This window comes from Planococcus citri, chromosome 1 (genome assembly GCF_950023065.1).
Source record: "Planococcus citri chromosome 1, ihPlaCitr1.1, whole genome shotgun sequence".
Taxonomy (NCBI): Eukaryota; Metazoa; Arthropoda; class Insecta; order Hemiptera; family Pseudococcidae; genus Planococcus; species Planococcus citri.
The window spans coordinates 6,848,626-6,870,186 of record NC_088677.1 but is presented as its reverse complement, the minus strand read 5'-3'; the positions used below and the strand labels follow the sequence as shown (position 1 = coordinate 6,870,186).

The following is a 21,561-nucleotide window of genomic DNA, read 5'->3' as shown; positions in this document are numbered from 1 at the left end:
CATGATTTTCAAACTTGAAATAAAATCCTCCCCTGTCGAAATCAGCATAATTATCGTACTACATTTTTGTAGCTTTTTTCGTATTTTTTTTTCCAAATTAAGCGTCTGAGAAACCTGTGAAATTTTTTTTGAAAAAATACTACCAAGATCGTGGGCTCGACTCCATTTTAGGTTCGAATAAACCACAGTAACAAAAGCACGCCAATTCCATCAACAACTATAAATTCATATTCACGTCAAACCTGCCAACAAAATTCACACTCGTTTAACCCATATTTTTCAACACTCATCCTACTCGTAATAACACTCGCATTCGAGTACATACTAACTAAATGATAAATTACATTCAATTTTCATCTTACCGGATTGAACCGGCTCGTCTGGAAATACTCGACACTTGAGAAATAAAACTCGAGTCGTTGACAATAATAATTTTTATACTCAATCAGTACATTCGTGCTGATACATGAACGAAAAAAAAAAAAAAACGTAAAATGGGGAAGGGAGAGCGAAAGATGGTACATAAGTAAAATATATAAATAAAAGAAGAGAAAAAAAAATCAAAAATACAAGGCGTGATCTACAAATAACAAATTTTTTTTTTCAAAAACATTAAAAATTTCTTACTTTATTGCTTTTCTATTTATCACTTAAAAACTATATAATATTATGCGTAGGTAAATCTAACTCGTTAAAAAATTGAGTCAACAGCGTTGAAAATATTGCAAATTGGGATAAATTCACAGCTACTTTCCACACACACACACACACATTCACACAAATACACACTACTTCCTCACACAGATGTAGTAGACGATACGATAGGATACCGACACGCCATCGCCTCCAAAAGCCACTTCAAATGGGCTAAATTTCTCACCTCGGTTGTGGAAAAGTCGCGTTACATAATAATCACAAAATTATACAAACAAATAAATATCCGAGAAAAATAAAAGGTGGTAACAAATTTCAACAACGACTAGCACGTAACTTACATACATGTTCTAAGACTAGCCAAGGTTAAACAAGTTAACGTGCTCTACTCATACGAAAAAAAAAACAACAACACAATCCTCCTCTCTGAATAACTTAGAGCTTATTAACAATATGTAAATTAAAAATATATGCATCACTGGTGAAAGTACAAATTACAACTGGAACGTTGTTGTATATTAATTTATAATGAATTCTGCGTTCTATAGGATGAATTTTTTTTTATTTTTGCAAAGTATACTTTATACTTAAAATTATCGTAGAGCTGTCTCCGTATAAATATAATTTTTTTCTCGACTATTTCAAAGCAATACGGAGAAATATTAAATACGAGGAAATAGCGTAATATTTCCACATGAAAAAAAAAACAAGAAGAAGAAGAAGAAGAAGAAGAATATAAACTGTCTTAAAATATATAAGTTTAAAATGCATAATACTATTCCATATAGTAAGTTGATTCTCGTGATTTATTTATTCATTTTTTCTCATATGTAAGTGGATCACTTGGCGTGAAAAAAAAACTTACAAAGGCGGTTAAAAGACTCACGTACTCGAATAAAATTCCATAATCGTTAAGTAAAATTTATAGTAGATATAAATTGATTCTGGAATCTAGACTGTAGGTATTTTTTTTTCTCATTTTGCATTTTTTTCTTTACTTTTTACTTTTTACGTAGTAGAAATAACAGTGATAGCAACAATAACAATCAACAACAACAACAATAGTAATAATAATAATTATAATAAAACATTACGTGGAAAATAGGTTTTTAGAATTTATCTACCATTCGAACTGATACGGAGGACCGCCTGCGAGGTCGCGATTCGATGGTAAAATCTTTATACTGAGCAAAAACGCAGATCTACGAAAAAAATAAACAAGAATGAGGTTACGTAAATTATAACGAGATAAGAAAAAGAGGAAGGTCGTCTCGTGTCAACTCGACCATCAAAAAATTGAAATTTTCGAAATACTGAACTTTGATCTGGATCATATTTTGTTTTCTACGTTGACCCATAGGACATTCTGTGAGGGGCGAGTGGGGGGGAGAGACTTCATTCATTTTTTTCCAACATTCTGGAAGCAAATATGACCTTATTTTTTTGACTCAATCGTTTCGAAATTTATTATTGGGGTCAATACTTGAAAAAAAAACTCAAGATTTCAATCGAATTTCTAGTACTTTTTGGTGACGAAAGAGGGGGGGGGGGTGATCCATACAATTTTTATCGAGAGCAATTTTTTCGTGAAAATTATTCAAATAAAAAGTAACCTTGCGACTTGTAAAAGTAGGTTGAAATTTCGCGAGAAATTCAAATATTTCAACGAAAATTTTTTTAGAGAAAATTTGAAGAGTTTTGAGCTCCAAATTTGATGACAAAAACTGGCTTTATGTATTTGAAAAAGTGACTTCGTAACTTATCGAAATGGGCTAAAATTTCGCGAAATATTCAAATATTTTGACAAATACGATTTTTGAGCAATTTTTAAGAATTCTGAGCTCGAAAGTGAGTCACGATTTGTATAGGAAATTTTTGTGAGAAATTGAAATATTTCGACAAAATGATTTGTAAATGAATTTTGGTAACTAAATTTCAATTCCAAAATGGGGGGGGGGGGTCATGATTTTAGAAGATTTTGAAAAAGGTATCATATAACTCATTAAAGTGGGCCAAAATACTGCGAGGAAATCAAAAATCTAGATCAAAACTTTTGTTTGGGAATTTTTGAAAAATTTTCGACCAAAATTACTATACAATTATCCGAAAAACTGACTCAATTTCGGGCTCAAAATTCGTCAAGTGTTCGAAAAAAAATTCAGATAGAAATTTTCGATTTTTTTGTCAAAATTACAGTCAATTTTGATAGGCGACATGGCAACTTTTTCTAACTTTTATAAATAATGACCCCCCCCCCCGCAATCAAGCCTTGAAATTTTTAAAAATTTCGGTAGAAAACTTTTTTGTTGAAATTTTTGAATTTCTCACGAAAAGTATTCAGGTTTTGCGACCGTTTTTTATAAATACCAAAAATCATACTCCAATTTTTGGGCACAAAATTTTTCAAAACATTTCCAAGAAACATTATAGTCGCATATTTGAAATTTTCGCCAAATTTTAACTCATTTTGATAGATTATGAGGTTTTTTTTTCAAGTATCTCAAAAGTAATGATTCAGTTTTCAGCTCAAAAATCTTCAAAAAACTTTTTTTGTCGAAATATTAAAATTTTTGACGAAACTTATTTTTGATCGAAATAAGAGAGTTTTAAAGAGCATGGAAGTGAGCTGATCAAAAGAACAAAGTCATATGCAACCTTTTAAAATGGAATACAATTTTCCAAGAAATTCAAATATTTCAAAAAAAATGTTTCTTGATAGTCCGGCATATGACAATAGGAGTAATTGCACCCCCCCCCCCCCGCGCGATCCTCCGGGACAACGTTTTTCTTAAAGGGGACATCCTAAGGAACATTTTAAAGCAAACTTGCCAAAAAAAAGTTGGTCTTACTTACAAAATGGCGGCCATTATGATTGACAGGTCAGCAGAAATCGCAGATTTTGCGTTCCAACATAGGACTAGCACGAACTTTTTCAAACTGTACAAAGGTAGATCGAAAGATCAAGCAAAAATTTATCACCTGTCAAAATTTCAAGTGCTAAAGTTCGTTTTTCGATTTTTGGTGAATTTTTGAAAATCGAATTTTGGTCAAAAATGAGGGAAAAAATCAAAATTTTACCAAAGTGACCAAGAAAGCTGAAATTTGGGATATACCCAATTTTCGACATGCCAAATCGATTGGAAACGGTTTCAACCTGTTTTGAGCAGTTCTGGAGTCTCCAGCAGATTTTTGAAACTCGAAATTCCCACCAAATTCCATCAAATTGGAGTTGTAAAGCTAAAATTTATTCTAAAAACTAATTTCAATACGCTACGAAGTACTGCAGGTAAATTTCAAGTCGTTTCGGAGCCTCCAGCGACTTTTTGAAAATTTGTGAAGCCTCCAGCAGATTTTTGAAACTTTAAATTTTCACAAAATTACATCAGAAGATGGAGATGGAAAGCTGGAATTTACTCTACACTCCAATTTTAACACTCCCTGAAAACGACTTCTGGTGGATTTCAAGTCATTTTAGAGCCTCCAACGACTTTTTTAAAAATTACTGGAGTCTCCAGTAGATTTTTGAAACTTTCCCAAAATTTCATCAAACCAAGATGGAGAATCGAAATTTATTCTGCAAACTAATTTCAATACGTTACGATGTTGACTGCTGGTGAATTTCAAGTCGTTTTGGAGCTTCCAGCAACTTTTTGAAAGGTTGCATGACTTTTTTTGTATAATTGAAATTTCTTAAAAGTAGCTGGAAGCTTCAAAACCATTTGAAACCACCAAGTAGTCTGCGAAGTAAATTTCAGCTTGCCAACTCCATTTGATAAATTAATGTTGGGGAACATTCAAATTAAAAAAATCTACTGGAGGCTCCAGTGATTTTCAAAAAAGTCGCTGGAGGCCCTGAAATGACTTGAACCCACCTGAAGTCGTCTTCAGAGGGTATTAAAATTGGAGTGTAGAGTAAATTTAAGCTTTCAATCTCCATTTGATGAAATTTTGTGAAAATCTAAAGTTTCAAAAATCTACTGGAGGCTCCAGTAATATTCAAAAAAGTCGTTGGAGGCCCTAAAATGACTTGAAATCCACCAGAAGTCGTTTTCAGAGGGTGTTAAAATTGGAGTGTAGAGTAAATTTTCAGCTTTCCATCTCTATTAGATAAAATTTTGTGAAAATTTAAAGTTTCAAAAATCTGCTGGAGGCTTCAGGAATTTTCAAAAAGTGGCTGGAGGATCCAGAACGACTTGAAATTCACCTGCAGTACTTCGTAGCGTATTGAAATTAGTTTTTCGAATAAATTTCAGCTTTACAACTCCAATTTGATGGAATTTTGTGGGAATTTCGAGTTTTAAAAATCTGCTGGAGGCTCCAGAACTGCTCAAAACGGGTTGAAACCGTTTCCAATCGATTTGTCATGTCGAAAATAGGGTATCTCCCAAATTTCAGCTTTCTTGGTCAATTTGGTGAAATTTTGATTTTTCCCCTCATTTTTGGCCGAAATTCGAATTTCAAAAATTCACCAAAAATCGAAAAACGCACTTTAGCACTTGAAATTTTGACAGGTGATAAATTTTTGCATGATCTTTCGATCTACCTTTGTAAAGTTTGAAAAAGTTCGTGCAAGTCCTATGTTAAAACGCAAAATCTGCGATTTCGGCTAACCTGTCAATCAAAATGGCCGCCATTTTGTAAGTAAGGCCAACTTTTTTTGGCAAGTTTGCTTTAAAATGTTCCTTAGGATGTCCCCTTTAAGAAAAAAGTTGTCCCGGAGGATCGAGGGGGGGGGGGTGCAATTACTCCTATTGTCATATGCCAGACTATAAAGAGTTCTAAAGAGCATGAGAGTGAGCTGATCAAAAAAACAAAGTCATATGTGACCGTCCGCGATAAAACCGACCATCCGTCGCAAAAAATCGACAATTTTTTTTTCGCGAATTTTTGTTCCCCAAACCATTTAAGGCCCAAAAATAGGCGAAAAAACATTTTTGATTTTTTGCGACGGATGGTCGGTTTTATCGCGGACGGTCACATATGCAACCTTTCAAAATGGAATAAAATTTTTCAAAATTTTGAAAAAGTTGTCACATCACATAGACAACCAAAATAAGCTAAAATTTGGGCATAAATCAAAATTCTCAATTCAAATTTTTTTTCAAGTATTTTTGAAAATTTTTTCGGATATTCAGAAAATTTTCAAAAATACTTAAACAAAAAAAGTTTGGGTAAAGATTTTCAAATTTTTTGAAAAATTTTAACCTACTCATTTTGATAAATTGTATGACGTATTTTTCTAAAATAGCAAAACCATGACCCAATTTTCAATTTTCAATTTTTTAAAAAGTGCTCCGCTCGAAAACTATTTTTGTTGAAATATTTGAATTTTTTGCCAGGTTTTAACCTAAATAAATAGGTTACATGACACCTTTTTCAACAATTCAGAAAATCATTCATGACCTACTTTTTGGGTTCAAATTTTTTTGAAATAGCTCAAAAATTATTTTCGTGAAAATATTTGAAATTCTTACAAAATGTTATTTTATTTATTTGAAAGGTCGTAAAAGCTTTTTCAGCATTCCCAAAATCATGGCTTGACTTTGACCTTCAAAGTTCAAATTTTTCAATATTACTCAAAAATAATTTTTGTCGGATATTTGAATTTTTTGCAAAATTTTAATCCCATTTTGATTGGCCACAAAAGGTCACTTTTTTCAAACATCTCAAAAATTGTCAACCACTTTGAAGCTCAGAACTATTCAAAATCGCTAAAATAATTTGATGGGTCACAAGACCAATCTTTCTGAAATCGAAAAATCACTTGAAAAACATTTTCGTCGAAATATTCGAATTTTTCGCGAAATTTTAACCTATTCTGCTAGGTTACAAGGTCACTTTTTCAAAATGAAGAAAATTACTCATCATCCAATTTTGGGCTAAAATTTTTCAAAAATGCTCAGAACTAATTTTAATCGAAATATTCGAATTTTTCGCGAAATTTTAACTTATTTTGATACGTCACATGATGCAATTTCAAAAATGTCAAAAATCATAACCCCACTCGGTGTTCAAAATGGTTCAAAATTGCACAAAAATAATTTTCGTCGAGATATTCAAATTTTTCGTGAAATTTTAACCTATTTTGATAGGTCGCAAGGTCACTGTTGAAAAATCACGCAACAGTGGATTTTTACTCGAAATGTAGGGGGGAGGAGGAGGGGGTGCGACTTTGAAATTCGACTACGCCTTATTTCGCGACTCACATTTTTTTTAGGGACTTTTGGTCAATGGTCGAGGAATGAACTGCTTCGTGTTATGGTTATGGACGTGATTCGTTTCGCATCGCTGACTCAAGGACATCTCTGCCTGGTCATTTTTGCGCTAGATGTGCTCAAAAATCATACTCATAAGGGGCAATATATCAGGACTTGGGGGCGGGGGGGGGGGGTAACTCGAAAAAAGAATTATAGCGCTCGGGCATTCTCAGCATTTTGAATTGGAGGTTTAGGCTTCACATGAAGGCATCAGGGGCACGGTAGGAATCAAATTGAAAGGCCAAGGCTGAATTTGATTCCGAACCACAAAAAGCACACGATTCGATCGACTTCGACGAAATTTTCAGGTTTTGACCTCAATAAAGGCAGTCGTGCGGCCAGATCCAAAAAATAAGGTCATATTCGTATTTAGAACCCTCGAAAACATACAATTCGATATATCGCACGACTTCGACATTTTCCCCCCAAATTTGACTCGGGGGGGGGGGGGGTGCCTCTAACTATAAAAATTCTCAATTTTGAAAGTTATAATATTTTCAAATCAGCATTAAATTTACATCGATGATAATTTTTAGATCGCATTTAGAGGGCCATACTACCTATAAAAATCAACGAAGCCCCTTCCCACTGCCCCCCCCCCCCCTTCGTAAAGGATTGAGACCATCCAAGGACAATTTTCTCGGTTACTCGAAGGGCTGTGAAGGGCATCGGCGTAACAACAATTTGACCCACATCACGTGACTTCGCGAGTTTTGTGGTCGAATTGACATACGAAGCCTATATACAGAACAGATACCGATACTTTACCTTATCTTTTAATTGTTGACATAATTGTAAAGCTACGGTAAATAAGACCAAGACTTCGTTAAGCCACGGTATCGTACATTCGGCCTGATATGCGTCGCATTTCGTCGTCGAGCCACGCATCGTACTCGACTGGTAAACGGCTAATATCAATTTATGACTTTGCACGTAGAATGTAATCGCTACATCATCAGGTAACGTAGGAAACAGGCACTTCTACATGAAACAACACACAAGCAGAGAGGAGAGAATAGAGAACTCAGTACGGGCCGAATTAAACGCATCTACTCGTAAATTATAATATTGTTTGGGCAAGAGAAAGGTCACACGGTGACCTTATCACATCAACTACAGTATGTCCCGCAAGTCCATCCGATCAGTGACAGAAGATGTGCGTTAATTTCAAGGCAACGATTTCAGTTTCAATTTAACGTTCTTCGTATTTGGAATGCATATCGTTGCTGAGATCAAAATAAGAGTGATAGACAGTCGTATAAAAACGATTTGATACGCTGAATTGGTCAATTCGTCGATCTGGAAGGACTTACGGGGCATACGGTACGGTTACGAGAGAATTAAAATAATCAGCGACAATATAAATGCACAGATAGGGTTTACCATATTTCCACTTTTAATTATTTCTTCCATGGGTTTCTTTCGGGGAACTATTAAGCACGTTCGACCACGCTGAAGACATCCTAATATTTTAGCTAATATATGCAATACTTCTTCAGACGAGCTGTAAGGTCATAGAAAACAAACACAGCTTCAGTACACACAATCGTACAAATACGAGAGCTAAATAACACATCTGTGTGAGAATATTCGTATTACCAAAACGAGCATCTTTTTTCGATGTTATCAATATGTAGCAACGCCTCTTGAACATGATTGCCAGCATCTTGTAATTGCTGTAATTTCCACGGATGCTCGTTTTGTATATAAGTTCTATAAACGATCGGCTGCTGATGAGGTCTCTGCACTCGAAACTGAATATCCTGTTCAACAGATTAAAAAAAATTCAATTACTGGGAGGCTAGAGATAAAAATTGGATCGAATTGAGCGAACCGAACGTACAGCATGAGCGATACTGTCACCGTTGACAGATATAACAGTTTTCAACTGATCCGGCGGCGAAGTGAGCACGTACTTTTCTTGCTTGAAGCTATTTGCCGAATCATTACCGTATAATGGCAATGGGAATCTTCTAACACATTCCTACAGATAAGTTTTCGATTAATCAAACACGTGAAAACGATACAAGGACGTTTGTGTAATGTGTTTTGCTTCACCGAGTCGTCGTTGGCAGTGTACATGTACAATACTTACTACTAAAATGATGTGTAGTTGATTCAGTACTGCGTGCACTTCTTCAGTTAATATCCATTCGAATTCTTTCTGCTGTAATTAAAAAAACCGTGTAATTAATATTAGGAAACGCCCATACAAAAGTGAGGATAGTTTAAAGAACGAAGAATTATTCATCGGTCGTGGTTAATGCGAAGATGATATTTCACAGGAATGAAATAGGTTACTGGGAATCGACTTGACTCATATTATAGCTTGAATATGTTTCTCAGATACTTCAGAACGTTATTGAGTGCTTCAAAATACGACTTATTCGATCAATTTGGAACCGAATCAGATAACACACGAAGTAATTCGGTAATAGGAGTTCACGAAGAAGAACATTGGGTTACGGTCAAAATATCATCGAGGCGTTAACCATCTCCAACTCGAGTACTCTTCGTACAGAATCTCAGGTATTGAGAGATCATCTCGAGACGAATGAATTTCACTATAAAACTCACCAAACAAACGGCTTCTTCGTTCTCCAAATCGACTATTTTGCTGGTTTGCATTGTAGTTATTAGGAGTAGGCCAAGCTCGAGAGGATGACGATAGCGGCGGAAAGTTGATCTGAAAGCGGATGTTTAGACGATGAACGGTAGCGTGGATTTTTCACCAAGTTGTCTCGATTGATCCATTATACAACATGTAATAATAATTAATTCATCGCACTAAACTTCACCGTTCTAGTGTAATTAATGTATCGTCGTAGCTCGATACGCGCGTACAGAAGAAGCCACAGTCACAGTCGAAATAATTTAGATGAAAAATTTTCAATCATTCAATTTTCGAACCAAACTCGACGACCAGACTGACATCTGTTGGATAAAAGTGTAACTGGCAGCACTGATCGAGTTAACCAATCAGAATTCGTTTCGCAAATTTTTAGCCAATCAGATCGCTCGATTTATTTGCGCGCCTTTGAAAAATCGAGCTTCTCCGATTCGAACGAATCAGTGGCGAACGACTCGAAGATTTCCGATTCACTCGAATGTGGTGATTTTTGCAATGGGTGGTGAAAAGCTCGACGATCGATCTGGTTCGAGATGCATTTTGCGAAAGTTTCCAAGCTTTGGTAAAGCTCTATAAATGAAGATAAAGTTTACATCTCGTAGTGTAAGTTCGTGCGGTAGATTTGAAAAGTTTCTAAGAATGAAATTCGCATCTTCGAGATCGTGGAGTTGAATGTGTTTCTGCGTCCTGTGGTCCAAAGTATAATAGTCATATTCGAATGTCCTTTGTGTTCATTGAAATCTCTTTAATTTGGTGTTTTTCGTCAACTCGTCGTTAATTCGTGTAGTTATCGGGTAATTGGATCGTGTGTAAAATGGGTTTATCAATAAGATGTACAATATTGTGAATAGTTAAGTTGTAAAAATTATGCAGTCATTATTTTGGACGGGCAGGCTAGTAAGTCATGCGTTATGGAACCGTGTTACCAATTTTTCCACATCTCCTGAGCCATTAGCGAGTAAGAAACCTCATTTACTATCTGCTGTCTGCGGATTCCCCAAGGATTTCCACGAGAGTAAGCTACCCAAAGGGAAATTCGGCGATGATGCTTGGTTCGCTGCTAAATGGAAGTCAGCTGATGTTCTAGGTATCGTATAAAAAGTGTTTCGGTTCTGTAACCGAATTCGGAATCACCTTCGAGTCGAAATGAACCCATTAATGACGGTATTTTAATGCAATGATGTGATATTTTATAGGTGTGGCTGATGGAGTCGGTGGCTGGAAGGATTATGGAATCGATCCTGGTGAATTCTCGAAGTTTCTAATGCAGACATGCGAACGATTCGTAACTACTGGTAAATTCAATCGAAAAGATCCTCGTAGACTGTTGGCTTCGAGTTACTACGAAATATTTGAAAATAAACAACATATATTAGGTAATTATTACGAAAATGCTGGTATTCGTGATGGTTTAGATGATAAATTAACTAATCTTTGTCGATTTCGATTCGCAGGCAGTAGCACAGCATGCGTAGTAATACTGAATCGAGACACTTGTTCAATCTATACAGCCAATATCGGCGATAGTGGTTTTGTAATTGTAAGACATGGTAAAGTAGTCCATAAGTCTGACGAACAACAGCACTACTTTAACACACCCTATCAACTTGGAATACCTCCTGAATCATGCAGGTCAACTGTGATCGCTGACAGGTAACCTAAAACACGTCCTTCTGAGAACCATTTTGCCATTTTCTACGATCACTGATCATATTGTTTAATATTATAGCCCAGAGTCAGCTGATACGTCTAATTTCCAAGTCGAAGACGGAGATGTAATTCTGCTAGCTACCGACGGAGTTTTCGATAACGTACCCCAACACATGTTGTTAACCGAACTCGAAGGCTTGCAAGGAGAACGGGATCTAGTCCGGATCCAAAAAGTAGCTAATAGTATAGCTTTAATGGCGCGTTGTTTAGCTTTTGATCGTAATCATAATTCGCCCTTTACAACAGCCGCTTGGAAACACGGTATTCGTACCCAAGGTAAATACTACTAGATTCTCTTTGTATACGGTTTTATCTTATCTCATCGCGTTAAACAAATTCTAAAAGTCATCGATTCGCGCACTGATGTGAAAATTTTGTTTGATTTTAGGAGGCAAACCCGATGATATAACAGTATTGTTGGCTACAGTCGCTTTTTCGTAACAGCTAACAGTCTGCAGTTCGTCGTTTCGTAGAGTGTATGGTTGATTGGACGTACTACATTATTGTTGATTTTTTTTTTTCATTTTTCTATACAACTACTACGGTGCCACCAGTCTTCTGTAATAATTTTGTACATCGTTTTATTATTTTTTTTCTCCTATTTTTAGTCGGATTTATATATGATTATTGTCTTTATTATGTAATAAAAAATTTGTTTTGTATGTATAATATTATGATATGATGTTTTGTTGAATGATCGAGTGTGTTTTGTTTTTTGTACAGTTCAAGGTGATTTGAAGCCGAGGTTCGAGCTTTCTATCTTCGGCTGTCGTATCGATTCGGATTTCAAATTAACCCCTGGGGCTGGTATTTTGGTCTACGTTTTACTTCATTTCTGTGCAATTGGAGTTGAATTGGATCGTGATTACTTTTTTCGAGTAATTTTGAAGTTCCAAGTCGCATCTTTTTACATGAAAATTGAAACTAGGCATTCGTTTCGATCTTCGTTACATTTCGTACGTCTTCGTACATTTTCGTGCGACTTGGTTATTTACGTTTTAATTAAATTCTCGAATTTCATTTCAAAAATTGTTTCAATGGAACTGAAAAGATCAGAAATGGTTCAATCTCTGTCACATATTGAATCCTTCGATTTCAACGTTGAAAAATTCGCTTCCAGGGCTAGGGGTACCCAAAACGTACAATATTTCTCAATTTCTGTAAACTCTTTGAACAGTTTGAATGTTTGATAATCCTATACAGTATGACACAGAAGTAGTAGTCTGGCATATGACAATAGGAGTAATTGCACCCCCCCCCCCGATCCTCCGGGACAACTTTTTTCTCAAAGGGGACATCCTAAGGAACATTTTAAAGTAAACTCGCCAAAAAAAAAGTTGACCTTACTTACAAAATGGCGGCCATTTTGATTGACAGGTCAGCCGAAATCGCAGATTTTGCGTTCCAACATAATACTTGCACAAAATTTTTTAAACCTTACAACGGTAGATCGAAAGATCATGCAAAAATTCATCACCTGTCAAAATTTCAAGTGCTAAAGTGCGTTTTTCGATTTTTGGTGAATTTTTAAAAATCGAATTTAGGCCAAAAATGAGGGGAAAAAATCAAAATTTTACCAAATTGACCAAGAAAGCTGAAATTTGGGATATACCCTATTTTCGACATGCTAAGTCGATTGGAAACGGTTTCAACCCGTTTTGAGCAATTCTGGAGCCTCCAGCAAATTTTTGAAACTCGAAAGTCCCACAAAATCCCATCAAATTGGCGTTGTAAAGCTTAAATTTATTCTAAAAACTAAATTCAATACGCTACGAAGTACTGCAGGTGAATTTCAAGTCGTTTTGGAGCCTCCAGCGACTTTTTAAAAATTCCTGAAGCCTCCAGCAGATTATTGAAACTTTAAATTTCACATAATTTCATCAAATGCATTTAGATGGAAAGCTGAAATTTACTCTACAGTCCAATTTTAACACCCTCTGAAGACGACTTTAGGTGAGTTCAAGTCATTTTAGGGCCTCCAGCGACTTTTTTGAAAATCACTGGAGCCTCCAGCAGATTTTTGAAATTTTAAATTTACACAAAATTTCATCAAATGGAGATGGAAAGCTGAAATTTACTCTACACTCCAATTTTAACACCTTCTGAAGACGACTTCAGGTGGGTTCGAGTCATTTTAATGCCTCCAGTGACTTTTTTGAAAATTACTGGAGCCTCCAGCAGATTTTTGAAACTTCTAATTTTCACAAAATTTCATCAAATGGAGATGGCAAGATGAAATTTACTCTACACTCCAATTTTAACACCCTCTGAAGACGACTTCAGGTGGGTTCATGTCATTTTAGGGCCCCCAGCGACTTTTTTGAAAATTTCTGGAGCCTCCAGCAGATTTTTGAAACTTTAAATATTCACAAAATTTCATTTTTAACACCCTCTGAAGACGACATCAGGTGGGTTCAAGTCATTTTAGAGCCTCCAGTGACTTTTTTGAAAATTACTGGAGTCTCCAGTAGATTTTTGAAATTTGAAATTTCCCAAAACCTCATCATACTGAGGATGAGAATCGCAATTCATTCTGAAAAATAATTTCAATACGCTACGAAGTTGACTGCAGGTGAATTTCAAGTCGTTTTAGAGCCTCCATCGACTTTTTGAAAATTCCTATAGTCTCCAGCAGATTTTTGAAACCTTAAATTTTCACAAAATTTCATCAAATGGAGATGGAAAGCTGAAATTTACTTTACACTCCAATTTTAACACCCTCTGAAGATGACTTCAGGTGGGTTCAAGTCATTTTAGGGCCTCCAGCGACTTTTTTGAAAATCACTGGAGCCTCCAGCAGATTTTTGAAACTTCTAATTTTCACAAAATTTCATCAAATGGAGATGGCAAGATGAAATTTACTCTACACGCCAATTTTAACACCCTCTGAAGACGACTTCAGGTGGGTTCAAGTCATTTTGGAGCCTCCAGAGACTTTTTTGAAAATTACTGGAGCCTTCAGTAGATTTTTGTAACATTAATTTATCAAATGGAGTTGGCAAGATGAAATTTACTTCGCAGACTACATGGTGGTTTCAGATGATTTTAAAGCTTCCAGCTACTTTTAGAAAATTTGAATTTTCCAAAAAACGTCATACAACCTTTCAAAAAGTTGCTGGAGGCTCCAAAACGACTTGAAATTCACCAGCAGTCAACTTCATAGCGTATTGAAATTAGTTTTCAGAATGAATTTCGACTATCCTCCTCAGTTTGATGAAAGTTTGGGAAATTTAAAGTTTCAAAAATCTACTGGAGGCTCCAGTATTTTTCAAAAAAGTCGCTGGAGGCTCTAAAACGACTTGAACCCACCTGATGTTGTCTTTAGAGGGTGTTAAAAATGAAATTGTGTGAAAATTTAAAGTTTCAAAAATCTGCTGGAGGCTCCAGTAATTTTCAAAAAAGGCCCTGGAGGCTCTAAATTAACTTGAACCCACCTGAAGTCGTTTCAGAGGGTGTTAAAATTGGAGTGTACAGTGTAGAGTAAATTTCAGCTTTCCATCTGCATTTGATTAAATTTTGTGAAAATTTAAAGTTCCAAAAATCTGCTGGAGGCTTCAGGAATTTTCAAAAAGTCGCTGGAGGCTCCAAAACGACTCGAAATAAACCTGCAGTACTTCGTAGCGTATTGAAATTAGTTTTTATAATAAATTTCAGCTTTACAACTTCAATTTGATGGGATTTTGTGGGACTTTCGAGTTTCAAAAATTTGCTGGAGGCTCCAGAATTGCTCAAAACGGGTTGAAACCGTTTCTAATGGATTTTGCATGTCGAAAATAGGGTATATCCCAAATTTTAGCTTTCTTGGTCATTTTGGTAAAATTTTGATTTTTTCCCTCATTTTTGGCCTAAATTCGATTTTCAAAAATTCACTAAAAATCGAAAAACGCACTTTCGCACTTGAAATTTTGACAGGTGATGAATTTTTGCATGATCTTTCGATTTACCCTTGTAAAATTTGAAAAATTTCGTGCAAGTCCTATGTTGGAACGCAAAATCTGCGATTTCGGCTGACCTGGACCTGTCAATCAAAATGGCCGCCATTTTGTAAGTAAGGTCAACTTTTTTTCGGGAAAGTTTGCTTTAAAATGTTCCTTAGGATGTCCCCTTTAAGAAAAAAGTTGTCCCGGAGGATCGGGGGGGGGGGGGTGCAATTACTCTTATTGTTAATGTTATATGCCGGACTAATAGGATAATCGAGCTGTTCGAAGATTGGGTACCCCTGGAAGTGAATTTTTCAATATTTCAACGTTGAAATCGAAGGATTAAATTGTGAAGGAGATTGAAACATTTTCCTGGTCTTTTTACTCTTGTTTCATTTCATTGAAACAATTTTTTGAAAATGAAATTCGAGAATTTATTTAAAACGTAAATAACCAAGTCCCACGAACTTGTCCGAAGACGTACGAAATAAACCGAAGATTTACTTTCCCATTACTTGGAACATTAGACGAATGTTTTCGTGCAAAAGTGGTTGAGTTGTGAGTTGTGATTAAACTATTGGTACTCTGATAATAGAGAATTTTCTGAGCAAAATATTATCTATTTCGATGCAATATGAAACTTAAAATGGTGTTTAATTCGTTGCTGTGTTTAAATCAAAGATCGGACATCGGTATGAAATAATTACGTCATTCGGAAGTCACCCTTTTACAAGTACACGTATTGGTATTCGTCGGAATCGGTGGGAAAAAATGGCATATCAAACGCTTCTTCAAGAATATTTGCAGATGCCCGTCGTCACCAGGGCATATACGACTGCCTGTGTTATAACTACGACAGCTGTGGTAAAATAATCCATCATTAATCTTATATATTATACCTTGGGAGATTTAAGTCATTACGTAACTGATCCGAAATTGTGTGCTATTTTACAGCAATTAGATCTAGTATCTCCATTTCAACTGTATTTCAATCCAACTTTGATCATAAAACACTTCCACGTAAGTAGAATAAGTCTACAGTATTTGTACCGGATCCTTCGGTTACGTTGATGGTATTTGATTTGTTTCTCTTTCTGTAGGTATGGAGATTAATAACGACGTTTTTATACTTCGGCACGATCGGTTTCAATTTCTTTTTCAATATGGTATTCACGTATAGGTATTGCAAAATGCTGGAAGAAGGTTCGTTCAGAGGAAGGACCGCAGATTTCGTTGTTATGTTTATATTTGGAGGTGTTTGCATGATTGTATCCTTTTTACTGCTTCGAGGAAAATAACCTCGTCATGATTTACGAGTACTTAGTGTATTACGAATTACCTACGATGACTAAAGAAGATAATTTCCTTAACTGTGAGAATTTCAGTGTTGTGCATTTTTTACTAATTTATTATTCTTAGGACAAGCCTTCACTATAATGTTAGTTTACGTTTGGGCTAGAAGAAATCCTTACTTGAGGATGAACTTTTTTGGATTATTGAATTTTCAAGTAAATTTCAACGAAGACACCTATTTATGTGTACGAATTATCACGACGATGCTAATTGAAGTTGGTTTGTTTCAGGCACCGTATTTACCTTGGGTTTTATTGATATTTTCCGTATTATTAGGCAACACAGTGATCGTTGATTTCTTAGGAATGGGTGTAGGTCATTTGTACTTTTATCTCGAAGACGTGTTCCCAAATCTACAAGGCGGTTTTCGTGTTCTCCGCACTCCGAATTTTTTGTAAATATATTTCATTTCTACATTTTTAGAAATATTCGAGTATAAAATAATTATATTTTATCGAATTTTATCTCACTTAGGAAAGAAATCTTCGATGGTCGTCCGACTGATCCCGACTATCATCCTTTACCAGAAGATGACCGTCCAGGTGGTTTCAATTGGGGCGCCGCTGATCCTCAATGAAAATCGTGGATTACTTCGTCATAACAGTGGCGATTTCATTTCCTATCTAGTGATTTTGATTTGCTAATGCGAGTACAACATTTTTAAGTATAAAGGTTACCACGATCATTTGTTGAGATTAGAAGCTGATGAAATGTCAGCAGCTGCTGATGAACGCATTTATGTATTATTGTACAGCAATAGTCGTCGTCGTTTATTGTTCAACAGTTTTATACCTACTAATTTAATCGATATTTTCAACGTGTTTTCATATTGTGATTTGAAAGCTTACTCGTGTGTGTGGATTGTTTTTCTTTTTCTCTCTTTTTCTTCCTTATTCTTTCTTCCTTTTTTTTTGTTTTCGAGAAATAAGAGACGAGAGATTTATTGTGTCAAAGAGTGCTTTATTTGTATTTTAAAATAGATTCATTTACAACATGTTAATAGTTTGGTTTCATTTTTTCGTTACTCGATTGGAAATACTCGTACCTATACTTTAGTATGTGATGTAATATCGACTAGTATCATCTTCGAGAATTTTATAATATCGATAAAAAAAAAAAGAGTGAAATTTGCAGTCGTAGATTATTAAGTTCTCAGTATCAGAGATGACCTTAAACGAACCGAATAAAGTTAAGGATCTGACAGATGTAAATGATAGCTGGGTCATGTAAGTCTGAACACTGGTCTACGATTTTACGAAATATCGTATTAAATTTGTAATCGAGGAATTGAAAATTATCAGGATAATTTTCAGACGTTAACCTCTTATACGAGCTTGATTGAAATATTTGCGATAATAGATTAACATTGGCTGATTGAATTCACTCATTTAGCCTTTAACTTTCATGGTTCAACGTCAAGTTTAAAGGTTGGTGTCACGTAATACCGAACTCATCAAAGTTACTACCTTTTATATTACTGAAATTACTTATTCGTGAGATTAATTTCTAAAATCAATCGTATTTTCAGTCACAATGATCTTTTTAAACCGTTATAGTATTCCAGTCTCGTTTTTATACTTTTGTATTCTATTTGTTGTAAAATTTAATTTATTTACATGCAGGTAAGCTCATCGTAAATACTTTTCAAAGATATTCGAACTGTTGGAAGGAATTTTCATCGTGCGATTATACCTATTTCAGTATGGATCAATTAAGGATATTGCTATCGAAAGTTGAAAGAGCGGTGATTATTACCGGTGCTGGTATCTCGATAGAATCAGGACTTCCATCGTTTTTAATTAAAACAGGACCTGCACGTCTGCAAGAACCGATATGGAGGAATTACTCGTATATGTATTTAGCTAGCGACGAAACGTTTACAAGAGATCCGGATATAGTGTGGGAATTTTATCACTACTTGAGAGATGTGTATTTAAATGCCATACCGAACAAGGTAAAGTATTTATAATCTGCTATAAAAGTCATCCTATATACTTAGTCCAAATTTACAGTGCTAATTTTATTTACTTATGCATAGGCTCATTATGCCATTACCAAAGCTCAAGAACAGTTTGCTCAGCAAGGTCGTCAGCTTTCTGTGATCACAACGAATTTTGATCGATTGCATACAAGAGCTGGTAGCAAGAATGTTCAAGAAATGTACGGTTCGATTTTCAGAACACAGTGCAGTTTATGTGAAGATGTATTGGTCAATTACAAACAGCCTATTTGCGAAGCTTTAAAGGATCGAGGGTTCGTACCAATATTTCCTTATATTTCGTTGAGTTTTTTTTTTTTTTTTTATTGATTATTAATTATGATTGTACGCAGATCACCGGATGAGGATCAAGCAGGAGATCGAATACCACGCGAACAGCTACCACGTTGTAGAAGATGTGGTGGCTTATTGAGACCTGATGTGATATGGATGGATGAATTCGTCAATAGAACAGTAATAACGGATGTTGGTTAGTATATACCTATACCTATTTTAAAGATGAATTTTACGATTGTGAATTCCATGAAGTAATCTAATACTCATTGTATATATATCTGTATCTGTATCTAATAGAGGATATCATGGATAATACGCAGCTCTGTTTAGTGGTAGGATTCTCTTGTATAGTGCATCCTATAGCGTCTTTAATAGTGAGACTTCTAAATGCCAAGATTCCTGTAGCTGAGTTCAATATCGCTGAAACTGAATTGACTCCAGAAGCTCAGTAAGTTAATAGAAATTAAATCTTAATAATATTCTTCATCGTCGCAGATTTATTAAGCTGTTCTGTTTTAGATTCTATTTCAACGGTTCTTGCACTGAAACTCTCCCTGAAGCTTTAAAACTGTGATTTATATTATGCTGAGTCGTGATTGCAAATTATCAAATTCTGCATCAGTTTACAAAATTCCAAGATGAGTTGATTAATTATTCATCTTATCAATTATCATTCTGCCTAAATGAGGTATTTTTTTTGGAAAAAAGACAAATATATTTATTAGTACCTATAGGAATGTTTATTATATTTTCTTAATGGAGTATTCATATCATATTTTGGATGATCGTTATTCCTGAGCTTTTATGTTAGGCATAGGTTTGTGCTGCAGATTTGCTGAGTAGGTCTTGGTCTATCTATAGCCTATAGGTATCTAGTAAGATAGCTGAAGTTCAACTAGTTGATTTAAATTTCATGAATTAACCACTTACTCAGGATGCATATATATAAATAATTTATTCTGTTGAATACAATATTTAATTTATCTAATGGATAAAAAAACGTAAAAGCTAAAGAATAATCATTCCATTAAACTTTCAAATGGAGTTAGATTGTTAGAATGACTGAATGACATTCAACTGATGAGTTGAATAATGATAAGATGTTTCTCATTTTTGAATTATTCCAAGATTGTTGGGCTTCAACATTGATTAAGTACTTATCATGATTTTAGAGTAATCATCCTAATTTCAACTTTCCAATTGAATTAAAATGACGGTCAAAGAATGATCCAACTTTTCTTTTTCCCATTTTTGATTTAAATGTCCCATTTCAAAGATCTGTAAAGTTCAACTTCAATTGATTGATTGATTAATACATATCTTGATTTTATAGTTTAAATAATTCAATTCATTCGTCGTTCAATTCAATGGATCAAAAAAAGTAAAAACTTGATAATCATCCCACTCTGAACTTTCAAATCGATCAAAAAAAGCTGCCAAAAAATGATCCAATTTTTCCCTTTTCCCTTTCCCCTTCTTAAAATGATTCCAAAAATGAAATCATACTTTAAAAACTCCAGGGTTGGCAAAAAAAAGACATGTTTAAAACAGTGTTTAAAACCAGGGATGAGGCCCCAAACGATTTTTTTTTCAGGTTCCGGGTTTCGGGGCTTGGGCTTTTAATCAAAGATTTATTAGGTCTTGGGCTTGGATTGGGGCACAGGAAACTTTGGGTTTGGGTTTCAGGGCTCAGTGTTCAGGGCTTTCCGGGGCTTAAAATAGAGGGCTTCCATGAAAAAGAGGCCTTGGTGATTTGTACGGTTTTTTTTTTCGTTTACAATTTTGAATTTTTAAATATAATTATATTCAATTTTTTTTAAAAATTAATTTCACCATACCTATTGTCCATATTCAGTGATATTGAACTGTTCTTCCACGGGGGAAAAACGAATTGGAAAATGTTAGCTGGAAGAAAAAATTTTCAAGTCCATTTGAACTTACAAAAATGTCTAATCAGTGAAAAAAAATTAACTAAGGCCCCTTTTCCATGAATCCCCTCAATTGCAATTCTAATGAAGAATAAAGTGAAATCTGATTCGATTTTCTGTTGAAAAAAAAACATCTTGCGCAGTTCGCACTTCGCAAGATCAACCGACTTTGCTCTAAATATACCCCAGTAATTTATCAACATTTACCTCAGTAATTTAGCAGACATTACTTAAAAATTTACCAATTTATCAAAATGCGCGGAAGTACCCAAATTTACCGATTTACCAAAATTTACCAATTTACCAAAATTTACCAATTTACCAAAATTTACCAATTTACCAAAATTTACCAATTTACCAAAATTTACCAATTTACCCAAATTTATCAAAATTTGCCAATTTATCAAAATTTATTAACCAACTTTATTTAAAAACTGAAAATTACCTCAGCAATTTACGAAAATTTACCAATTGGAATACCAATTTACCAAACAAAAATGACGCCATTAATTTACCAAAATTTACCAATTTACCAAAATGTACCAAAATTTACCAATTTACCAAAATTTACCAATTTACCAAAATTTACCAAAATTTACCAATTTATTGAAATTTACCGATTTACCAAAATTTACCAATTTACCGAAATGACGAAATTTACCAATTTACCAAAATTTACGGATTTACCAAAATTTACCAATTTACCGAAATTTAGTAATTTACTAATTTACCAAAATTTAGCTATTTACCGAAATTTACCAATTTACCAAAATTTACCAATTTACTGAAACTTACCGATTTACCAAAATTTACCAATTTACCAAAATTTACCAAT

At 34.7% G+C, this 21,561-nt stretch overlaps 4 protein-coding genes across 5 annotated transcripts; 3 read left to right on the top strand and 1 right to left on the bottom strand.

Moving 5' to 3' along the window:
* Positions 1–419: 419 nt before the first annotated feature.
* On the bottom strand, positions 420–9,796 carry rogdi (rogdi atypical leucine zipper). 2 transcript variants are annotated; one of them, XM_065365256.1, is made up of 7 exons: positions 9,489–9,796; positions 9,007–9,075; positions 8,755–8,895; positions 8,511–8,674; positions 8,295–8,415; positions 7,680–7,892; positions 420–1,856 (listed from the first exon to the last, which is right to left on the bottom strand). In XM_065365256.1, exons 1-7 carry the CDS (start codon positions 9,537–9,539, stop codon positions 1,764–1,766), a joined length of 852 nt encoding a protein of 283 aa, XP_065221328.1. In that variant the 5' UTR covers positions 9,540–9,796; the 3' UTR covers positions 420–1,763. The 2 variants fall into 2 exon arrangements, with proteins under 2 accessions (XP_065221328.1, XP_065221320.1); XM_065365248.1 differs by having other exon boundaries at positions 9,007–9,078; positions 9,489–9,795.
* Positions 9,797–10,016: 220 nt separating this feature from the next.
* Positions 10,017–11,919, top strand: LOC135846248 (protein phosphatase PTC7 homolog). The gene is made up of 5 exons (XM_065365236.1): positions 10,017–10,627; positions 10,737–10,916; positions 10,995–11,193; positions 11,270–11,526; positions 11,639–11,919. The coding sequence occupies exons 1-5, from the start codon at positions 10,408–10,410 to the stop codon at positions 11,689–11,691; spliced, it is 909 nt and encodes a 302-aa protein (XP_065221308.1). The 5' UTR covers positions 10,017–10,407; the 3' UTR covers positions 11,692–11,919.
* A 3,772-nt stretch (positions 11,920–15,691) lies between these two features.
* Der-2 (Derlin-2) lies at positions 15,692–17,523 on the top strand. The gene is made up of 6 exons (XM_065365146.1): positions 15,692–16,034; positions 16,125–16,190; positions 16,271–16,438; positions 16,556–16,678; positions 16,754–16,917; positions 16,998–17,523. The coding sequence occupies exons 1-6, from the start codon at positions 15,942–15,944 to the stop codon at positions 17,098–17,100; spliced, it is 717 nt and encodes a 238-aa protein (XP_065221218.1). The 5' UTR covers positions 15,692–15,941; the 3' UTR covers positions 17,101–17,523.
* Positions 17,524–17,667: 144 nt separating this feature from the next.
* LOC135846177 (NAD-dependent protein deacylase-like) lies at positions 17,668–19,531 on the top strand. The gene is made up of 6 exons (XM_065365133.1): positions 17,668–18,145; positions 18,225–18,477; positions 18,562–18,776; positions 18,855–18,991; positions 19,096–19,246; positions 19,318–19,531. The coding sequence occupies exons 1-6, from the start codon at positions 18,057–18,059 to the stop codon at positions 19,370–19,372; spliced, it is 900 nt and encodes a 299-aa protein (XP_065221205.1). The 5' UTR covers positions 17,668–18,056; the 3' UTR covers positions 19,373–19,531.
* The last annotated feature ends 2,030 nt before the right edge of the window (positions 19,532–21,561 follow it).